A 10,776-nucleotide genomic window follows, 5' to 3' on the forward strand; every position below is an offset into this window, starting at 1 on the left:
TGTACAAAATAGTTTGAGTATAGATTGCTCGCTAGTTGCAAAAACTAGCTTCATGCAACTCTCCATTTAGACGTTACTTTGAATATTTCTCAAAAGTTCGAGATAATTTCTGAAAGTTATTGTCTCTTATTTCAAGATACAGAGGTTTGGGAGAGTGTCTCTAAGTGACATTATTTATCTGCCAAACTCCCTAAATGACTTCATTCAAGACAGTTACTAGTTAAAACTAAGATGACCAATCACAAGTTTTTTTTGTACCTAAATTAAAGGTATATAGATCTTATCAAAACTTTCCTTTATTACATTTTTTTTTTTAAATGTGCAAATTCAAACATCAATAGACTACAAATTGGGTGATTTATGTATTTCAAAATTTAAGTGTGAAAAAAATGGTCGCTACTTGACAGTATGGATAATTTTTTGTTTCTGTGCTCTTTTAATGTATTTTAGCAATACCTTTGTAAAATTTGCAATGACAAAAACTAGGGATCTGTAAGTAGGAAAGACATCATTGCACTGATTCAAAATATTCAGGATGATCAAATGCATTACCCATATATTTCTGTGTGGCCAAATGTAAGAACATATTGTCTATGAATGAGGAATGCAAGCCACAATCTAAAAATTATTTTTTATATTAAAAAAATAATTTATATTTTAAATTCATATTTGGGGATGAAAGATGGCTCAAAGGACTAACATGGACCTGGGATATATAAACGGAGGAACAAGTAGAAATAGAGAACAAATGACTTCATTACTTGGCACTTATGTAGCAAATTCTGAAATATGGAGTGCACTTGAGACATCAACATTAAGAAGGCTGAAAAACTGTAGAGGATTCAGAAAAGAACTGTGGGAATAACTGAAAGACTTGAAAATATACTGTATAGTCAAATTCAAATAATTGAAACTTTTCTTCATGTAATGAATAGATTATATGCAACAATGGTAATCTGTAAATTCATACATTGGGAATAGAAACTGAATCCCTTTTTAACAGAAAAGATGTGATAAAATCTATCATCTGGAAGCTCATCTTATGAAAAGGCAGATCTAAGACACAATACTCCTTAGAAGCATTTAGAGCTTCTGAAAATCACTTAGATCTTTTTATATAAAGAATTTGCTGGATTCCCTACTATTAAATATTTATTAATCTATAATTTATATTTCTTTAAAACACAACTCCATCCACCATGAAGTAATTCAGGTTAATCTTATGACCTCTATACAGGAGAGAAAAAAACAGATGATCACGTTTGCAACATTTCTCTTGAGCATTAAAACCTCTGAGAAGTCCACTGAACTCAAGCAAGATCATGACTGAGTTCAAAGAGCTTTGAATCACATGTTTATTCACATTTCTATTTGGTTATATGCATGCAATTTTTCTTTAAAGGCTAATGAATATAAAGGACTTCTTTTTCTCTCCTTTCTGCAGGTTAATAAAAAAACTCAGATTTTAACATAATCTAAGACACCAGTTAACTGAAGTCCCAGAAACAACTAAAGGTGACAGCCAAGATCAAATATGGATGAATATAATTGGAACAGGAAAATATCCTGCAAGTATCATATTTAGTTTTACAGATTAGAAAGACATTTATGCAACTTAATTTATCAAAGTAAAATCTAGATGCTTTGTTGCTAACACTTTGGGTTAGCAATAACAATTTCAATAATTTAACAATTTAAATACATTAAATTCTCTCTTCTTCCTTCTCAGTGGCTAGCAAACAACCTTAAGCTAATATAACACATATACTTACTCTGGCAGTCGAGACAGGATACCTAAAGAAAGAGAACTTATGCCATCATTGATTCGACCTGACAGCTTATGCTTCTGAACCCAGCTGACGGCAAACTCCAACACAATAAAAGCAATGAAGAAAGGAATACTCTGAAAAAGAAATGGGAGAAAAGCAGTCACAACACAAGTAGGATCAGATCTGCCTTTTCAGTTTCCTTTAGGAAGAAATTCTTTACTGTGAGGCTGGTGAGGCACTGGAACAGTTTGCCCAGAGAAGGTGTGGATTCCCCATCCCTGCAAATGTTCAAGTCCAGGTTGGATGGGGCTTTAGGAAACCTGATTTAGTGATCTAGTGTAATGTGTCACTGACCCTGGCAGGGAGATTGAACCTAGATAATCTTTAAGGTTCTTCCAAACATGATTCAAAGAGCAGCTTATGCAGACAGATACTTCTCAGGTTGACTTGCATCTTTCTACCTACTATTGCACCCTGATAAATAAAGTAAAGCTCCTCATGGACACTATAAACAAGAACGACCAAGGCCGCCAAGGCATAGATGCCACCAGAATAAATACAATGCACTAACTTCATCCCATATTACTTTCTATTGTCTGCACATAAATTATTAAATGGCATCAAAACAAAACACAAAAGCCTTTCCAAACTCATTTCTTATTTTCAAATAAATCAGTTAAGGCATCAACATTTGTGGACTCCTCTAACTCCAAGGTAAAATAGAATCTGCTTTCAATTTAATATGTAAGCAGTGTTTGAAAGTGTTCAGCCACTGAATTTGGCATCCAACAATATTATCTGAAAGATACATTAGAGTTACTTTCTGCTTAACACATCTGTTGCCATGCTTTTTGCTGCTGATAGCAACATCTCTTCCATATGCATTTTAACTAGAGAACCCATGAATTATGTGAAATAACTATGAAACAAAGTCCAATGTGGGCCTGTATTCTTTCCAGATCAAGTAGAAATGGTGCTCCCTTTTTTTTCTTTTGGGTTGTACTAGCTGTCAAATCATTTACTGCCTTTCTGAAGAAAACTATAATACTGCGCAAGACAAACATTTTTCACCCACAACACTGTTCCAGTCTACGATTCAGCTCACACTGTATATTCTGAGTCCCAGATCAATGGACAAGATGAAAATGCCCAAGAACAGCACCCATTAGAGAATGGTATGGATGTGACTAGTGGGGTAGAACTGGCAAAAATTATTGTGAAAACACCATGTTTCATCAGTGCAGACTGATTGCTACAGCTGTTCTCAAATTTTCATCAGCATCAGCAGGGGGGAGGGGAGGGAGGTGGAGGGGGTAAGATTGAACAGTAGTAGTTGGCAGAGCGTTTATTTATTTATTTATTTATTTATGTTTAATAGTGCCTGCAGTTTATGGGAGGAAAAACTGATGAGACAGTGACAGAACATCAGACACCAAGACCACCACCAGAAGGCCTGCAGCAAGGAATATAAGAAGTAGCTATTTTATTTGCCTCAGATCTTTGTGAACTTGAACATTCCTTAAACCACCTCCCTTGCTCTGCAGAAAAAGCTTAGGTAACCTTGGAGACATTCAGACAACTCCTTTTTGCTGGTACTAAGGCATAAAATTCACACTGCGTTTTTTAAGGGATAGAGAAGTACAAGACCTGTGAGACTATCCACTCACCAATATGGGAGACATCACACTGCTAGACTGGTCCCTGTACCCCTTAGACTTTTTTCACTGTCCCATTCAGGTCACTGCAAAAATATAGATCCATATACTGAAACCTTCCACACTGCACTGTATGAGAGAGGTTGCTCCTGCCTACACATTTTTTTAATGGAAGAAGCATGTTGCTTCTGCAAATGCCATTGCATTTTGGAGGGTGCTCATTTTTGTTGCCAAGTGAGATGTGATCCGGGAATTCCTACCAAGCTAGGACACCAAAGAGACTAAGATGGATATAGACCAGATTTCTCAGTCGAAGAAGAATGGGATGATTCAAACCATGCAAGCAGAGAGAGATTTATAGTGTCTAGGAAATATGAAAGTTCATAAACTGCAACAGCTCAGGGTTAGGTTACAATAACAGATGAACAGAGATTAATATCAACATGGCACTTTTTAATTTAGATGCCTAGCTTGAACTTTAACAGTGCTTTAGGTATGTAAAGGCCTGTTTGGGATACACATTAGCCGATGATAGAAAAGTTTCAAAAACAAAGGAAAGCTTATGGATAAATCCTAAACAGTACCCAGCAAAACCAGTGTGGTAAATCTTTGTACACTTGAAATCAATAAAAAAAAAAATGCACTGTCTTAGAGGTCATTGAAGCATCCTAGAAAAAATATAAATGTTCCTTGTTTTGCTTTAACTGAATAATTTCTAAGTAGATAAGATGTTTGTTTTTTTTTTTTTTCTTGTTGATATAATTTAAAAAGATTCCTAAATTACTAAACAAGCCATATAACCATGCCTGTACATCCATCAGAGATAAAAATGGTCTTATTGAGAACCACTAAGAAAGATTTTACCAGAAAATTAAGAGCCAACTCTAGCACAGACTATAGAAAATTTCAAAGTCATGCAATAGCAGAAGCTGCACTGCAAATTGAAAGGGCTCAGGGCAGAATAACTGGGATCTTTTATTCAAGAAATGAAAATAACATACAGGAAATATACAATTCCTGTATACTGCATGGTGATTCACTTTACCTAGCAACTTCTGAAATAGTTAAAATACTTGGCTTTATACTAATACAACTTCTTTCCCATTGACTTCATTAAATATTTTCTTCCCACTGTGAAGCTGTGAGACAGCCAAATATTTGACACCACTTTTTGACTCACAAATAGGGAGTGTCACAGCAAGGAGGATACAGAAACATTCAGACAGTCTTAACCTCCTGCCTATCAAAGAGTTTGAGAAAGGAAAGTGTTATGACATACCTCTTGGTACCTAAGATATTACTACCTCTCTTCCATGCACCCACATTATGCTGTGTCCAAAATAGATCAAAGAAATCAACTGCCTCAGAACTTGTATATGTTATTTCTGTGAACATAATACCTAATAGTTATTGTCATAGATCAGGATATTATCGAGTTAGATGCCATAAAAACAGAAGGAAAAGGCACTCCTTGTCCCTAACAACTTATCATCTTGGGATGAAGTGTAAGACAGCAGAAGGATAACAGAAATAATACAGGAAAAAATGAGGCAGTCAGTAAGGCAGACAAGTTTCAAGTAGCCTAATCATTAGGTTTTTGGATGGTTAGTTGGTTTTTAGTCTCTTTTGTTTTTTTTTTGGGGGGGGGTAAGGGAGGGCGGACGGGTACAAGTGTGCGGGGTAGTAGTTAAAATGACAATTAAGATGTTTAATGAACATGAGGAGGATAGGTAACTCCTACATATCCAGGAAAAGTTTTCAAGTATTGTCCCTGCAAACAAAGTGCCACAAAATTAAGCAATAGTCACTGTTGACCTCACTGGTCAGAGATGGAAGCTGGCCCCTTTTGATATCCTCTGATCTACAAATGCTTTACTCTGTTACCAGCTGCTTTCTTTTCACCCATCACCAGAAATGCCTAATGGGGATTTGCACTAGTTTTTGTGGTTTATGTGAATAACTGATCCATAACTTGGAAGTCTTACTCTGAATGCTGAATAAAGGGTTTCCCTTACAAGTAACCAATTCTTACACAATGCAAAGGACCATTTTAAATCAATTTCTATTTCATACAGTTGCAAAAAATAATACTAAGTTGAAAGTCAGCATAAATTCATGATTTTATTACAAGCCTTGAAACAGTTTGTTTTCTTAAAGTCCCAGGTCCTCATAATATAAGATTCTCAGCTTTCACATAGAATTAAATAAGCAAGTTCTGTGCCTCATTATTTAGAAGCAAAGCCTAGAAGTGTGGATTGAGTGTAAATGTGAACTTAATCTTTAGGCTCTAAAAAACAGAGAGTAAACAGAAAAGAAAAACAGTAATTATTAAATTTAGTGCTTCCATTTTGGGGCTTTCAGAGGAAGGAACAGCGTACTCTCTTCCTGGGACTGACTACAGTGACTACAGTCAGTAGATTAAAAGTCTACTTCAGTCTACTAAAGTAGACTAAAGTCTCTTCTGCACATAAATGATAATTCCAGAAGGTAACAAGAAGTGAAATTATGTTCACACACACACACACACAAAAAAAAAAAAAAAAGAAAGAGAAGGACTCCCTCTGCCCATCTGCAGAACATCGAGAGAATCCAAGAAACAGAGCAAGCAAAGTATATTCTTATATACTTTGAGTCCTTGTGAAAGGACAAGGTAAGCATTGGTATGCATTATAAGAGTTGGGTTCTAAACTGGAGGAAAAAAAAAAAAAATGACTTGTACTTTCTCTTCTCTTTCTACAACTGAGGGAAAATAAAGGTTTTCAAAGTCTACCTGACAAAAGCTCGCATAAAAATGAATTCCACGATTGTGGTCCAGGATTTGAACCCCTTTTCCCAGAGTTTTGGAGTCTAGCTGGAAGGGTGATTTCCCCCTGGGCCCCACTGCAGAACATTGCTTACTGGTCGTTGGTAACCAATCAGACCATGTTTTGAACAGGACTTTGGGCCTTAACATACAGCTATGCCAACAGAGCAGAGTGCAGAGACCAGGAACTGCCCTGCTTCTAAAAAAAATGAAGTAATATAACTACAACCAAAGAATACCGTGCACAAATTAGACTAAGCTATAAGCCTAAGATAATAGGCTAACCTATCAGACAGCAATTATACCTGAAAAACTTTTTTAGCGTAACTTTTGCTAGGTACATATTCCCTTACAAACTTATCACAAGGGAGTTGTACAAGGCAGAAGCCTGCAGACACTTCTATAATGCAAAGAAGTATCAGGAATCCTTCTGCAAACTTTCATAGCTGTCTGCCCTGTATCAACAGTCACAGGTTAGGCCAAGGTCTGAGCTGAATATTGCACTGGTCTGCATGGGAGAAGGAAGTTCAGGGATGTTAAGGAACAGCGCTGGCAAGAAATTGAATGATACTCAGCTGAAAATGTGGGAACAGTAAAAGGGATTGGGATAAGCACTAGACAGAGCTGGAGGAAGCAATCAGTTGACTAGGCAAAACTGCCAAGCTCTAGGCAGACTTGCCTGACCATTGTGCTATAGCTTTGTTGCAAAATGCCTCTGAGACCAGTCCATCGACCAAATTTTGTGTACACAGGTTGGATTTGCAGCAGCTGTCTGCTTACCCTATCCAAAAGGGCCGTGTTTGCTGATAACCACCATCACTAATGGGTTGCTGAACACTGACATTCCCAGAAAGCTGCTGACACTGCTGTACCACTCTGCACAGTCCATGACACCCCCATTACAGCCCAATAGCAGCTACTGCACAGCAGTTTGAGATATGTACCAAGATATGTGCAATAGGTAGGACAGAAGGGTGCAAAGGTATCTCCTGGAAAGCGGACAAGCCAGTAGGGCAGGAGGGGAGGGAGAGATATGCTGCTGCCAAGGGAGTTCTCATGCCTGACCTCTGTACTCTTGCCTTGAAACTTTAGGAGTCTGCACTGTCCCAAAACAAATATTTGTTCTAATTATCTTAAACAATCTTTGTGTATTTTTTTTTTATTTATTTTAAATAGTGATTCTAAATATATGTGTGTGTGTGTATATATATATATAATTATTAGTGTTTTATTTTTTTTTAGCTTGCTTGCTTGCTTGTTTGAAGATCTGCAAGGTAGAAGCCTAGCCTGAATAGCCCAACACAGCATCATGCTTTCTGGTTTACTCAGTTAAGTTTGCTGTCATTATATCACTCAGCTCTGCCAATGTGAACAATGTTAGCACCAACCTTCAGATGTAAGGTGCTCCTCTGAAAACTGATATTAGGAGAAAGCATCCAAGCCTTCACTTAGAATACATTAATAGAATACTTGGCTACACTGCCAGCAAGCCCAGGAGTGAAGGGAGACAGAATGACAAAGTACTTAATCTTATTTGAGGTGCTCTCCTGCAGTCATCGCTTCCCCAAGCCTTTGAAGAGAGGCAGGCAGTGGCTGCACGCAGGGTGAGCAGAGGGGAGGGATGGATGTTGCGGGGAGAGAGGAGAGGAATGGGCTCTCACCTTCTCTACGTAGTCGGGCACCTCCTCCAGCGTTCGGAAGGAGCTCTCCCCGGGTGGCAGCACGTAGAAAAGAGCGCGGAGCTGCTGTCCCGGCGTGGTGGCCCGCGGGCCGCCCGCTGCGCTGCCCATGGCCCCGCTGCTCTGCGCCGCGTTGCGCCCGCCCCGGCCGCCCGCTGGGCTCTGCGCGGCCTCCGCAGGTGCGCTGGGAGCGGCGCCCGCAGCGCGGAGCCACCGCGCCCGCGCCTGCTCTGGCCCTTAGCCCTATTTTCGCTTCCCCTTGGCGGTGGGGGTCTCGCAGCCTGCTTTCGGGAAAAGCTTCTCGTTTGTCCTTTGACCGTGCTGCTATGCAGATCTTTAAATTATCGCTAATATTGTTCGTTTTCATCATTGTTTCAGTGGATGGCCAACTTTTCACATACCGACCTACTGCATTTTCCCTCTCACCCTCCAAAATCCCTGAACAGCAGAGCTCAAGATACCCCTTTCAACTTTTCCACCACAAAATATCGTTCAGTTTTTGAGTCCTGCATAAATGCAGTTTTATTTATTTATTTTAAATCAATATGTTTATATTTTTGAGAAACAAGGCGAGGTGTGCTCGTCAGCTCCTTTGTTCAGCTGCATGGGGCAGCCAAGCACTCCTTCTGTTCAATGTTTTTATTTTTTAGCTTTAAGAAGTGTTTATTGTAGTTCAATTTTATATAGCTCAGATTAATATAACTATGCTGAAGGCAGACTCTATCAGGTTTGCTTTTAGAAAGGAGTAAAAACTAGGGAAATATAAACAAACAGTGAAAACAAATGTGTGTTAGTGTCCTGTAGAAAATGACTTAGAGAAACAGAAATAAGAAGAGGCTTTGTACATTCAGTCCATCGATCCAAAACTCAGGAGAATGCATTTCCCTGTCAAATGTTTGTCAATCACCCTTGATATTATTGGCATTATGACAAATAATAAGCTTTTTGATAAAATAGATGAGCCAGAAATAAAATAACATGATGTCCCAATGACCCCTTCCTCTCAAATGTTCAGTTCCACTTAAAACCTTTGCAGAAGAAATGGACTGTAAATCCTGTTGTAAAAGATTTTGCCACATTTAAAATCCTTCTAGTTATTAAACTAAGAAAAAATGTATACCTTGAAACAACCCTTATTTTTGGAAAGGAACTATGACAGGTAATGTGAGCTGAAATTTTTGTTTAGGAGAAGAAACATATGTGGAAATTGGCATTAAAATAATTAAAGTAAAGCACATTTGCTGTTTGTAATCATGTTGCAATTTGAACAGTTGAGGTTTAGTTTTAAACAATATTCTGCAGTTTGAAGAACATAATACAATAGTACACAAATAAATTTACTGGAAATATTTTATGTTAAGCTGAACAGAGCATGAGTATTTGAAAACGAAATATAAACTGTATTTTGGCATTCTCTTAATGTGTATTGTTTATGCTAGTACTGTAATACAGGTAAAATTGATTAACAAACTTATTAAAATTTTTTAAAGTACAGCTTAGTGGTCTCAACTCCAACGTTGATTAATGGTGATTTGTGGTTCTTGTAGAACTCTAGCTATTAACATCTAAAACCTCAGTACGTTGACATGAAAATTTTAAATTCACCCACCATCACACAGATCTACAGCATTCTATTTAGATTTTCAGGGTTCTAAAACTCTTCACTCCTTTCATTTAGGTTAGCCTAGGTAATTTTACAACATTAATCTCATAGTCAGGCTGCTTGGCCTCCCCAGAACCAAGATGCTCATTTGCACCATCCCAGCAGCATGTTGAGCCACTCTTTGCTCTGGTGTTCATGTTCGTCTTGGTCCCCTGTCAGCCCACAGAGCTAAAGTGACCAAAATCGGTTACTTCCTCCTCTCCCCTCCTCCCTCTCTCTCTCCGCCCCCCCCCCCCCCCAAAACAAACAAACAAACAAACAAACAAACAAAAATGAAACAAAGCAAAACAAAACAAACAAGCAAACAAACAAAAAACAGTTATCACTATCTGGGATGTGAAGAACAATTGCTAGGGCAGGGAGTCCACAGCTACAAAAGGTGAGACATTTCAAGTAAGATGGAACTGCTGTTTCATATTATACCCTTCCAGGAAAAAAAAGATAATCCAACAGTTTTCTGGGACTCAACACTTTCTTAAAAATTATTTTGGATCCCCATTTCAGTGTAAATTGTCACTCAAGTATCACCACACTGAAATTCACATATTCAAAACTAAAATAAGCTATTTGGATTTGATTATACTTTACAGAGGAAGCAGATGGGTTGTGCTTTCCAGCTTCTGTGTCCAAGGAAAAATAGATAGCACTACAATAGCTACACCTCTAGTGAGGAGAAGAAAAATTTTAAATTCTATCTGGAACGCCTGAGTTTTAGACAGACGTCAGTAATCTGGCTGTACAAATGTAGCTGATGTTCTCTATTTAAGCTTTGAAATTTAGCATGCAGTTTCCAGTACTCACTCTTCTTTTTGTTAAGAAAGGAATGGAAAATTAAACATCCAGGAATGTTGCCTGAGTGGAAGTCCTAACCCTCTAACAAACAACGTCTGTTCAGTGACCTTGCATAATCTCTTTTTAGCAAAAGACCATTTTTTTCATTTAAATATTTCATTTAAATATATAAATATATTTAACAGAAAATAAATAAATAAATAAAGCATTTATTTCCCATCTTGTGCTGCCACCAGAAATGCAGAGATGATGTTCTCTCTGGAGACTAGGATTCTGCTGTTGACTAGTAGATCATTCCAGAAACTAAGGCAACAAAAGCCTCTGTTCTACTTAGAGGAAATTGGGGAGCTGGCCTAACATGATCTGTAGGTGGATCGTATTTTGTTTTCTCTAAAGAACTCCATCCCACCCACTT

The 10,776-nt window shown here is 38.0% G+C and overlaps 1 protein-coding gene across 1 annotated transcript in view; it reads right to left on the bottom strand.

The window, feature by feature from the left end:
• The window catches only part of AGMO (alkylglycerol monooxygenase), a 200,138-nt gene extending 191,967 nt beyond the window's left edge, over positions 1–8,171 (bottom strand). The window contains exons 1-2 of the mRNA XM_082754196.1: positions 7,889–8,171; positions 1,773–1,903 (exon numbers count right to left, since the gene is read on the bottom strand). Coding sequence (XP_082610322.1) covers positions 1,773–1,903; positions 7,889–8,017 — 260 coding nt within the window. The 5' untranslated portion in view covers positions 8,018–8,171. The remainder of the gene's footprint in view (positions 1–1,772; positions 1,904–7,888) is intronic.
• Between the last annotated feature and the right edge of the window lie 2,605 nt (positions 8,172–10,776).

The sequence above is a fragment of the Aythya marila genome, assembly GCF_965140915.1.
Source record: "Aythya marila genome assembly, chromosome: 2".
NCBI classification, from domain to species: domain Eukaryota; kingdom Metazoa; phylum Chordata; class Aves; order Anseriformes; family Anatidae; genus Aythya; species Aythya marila.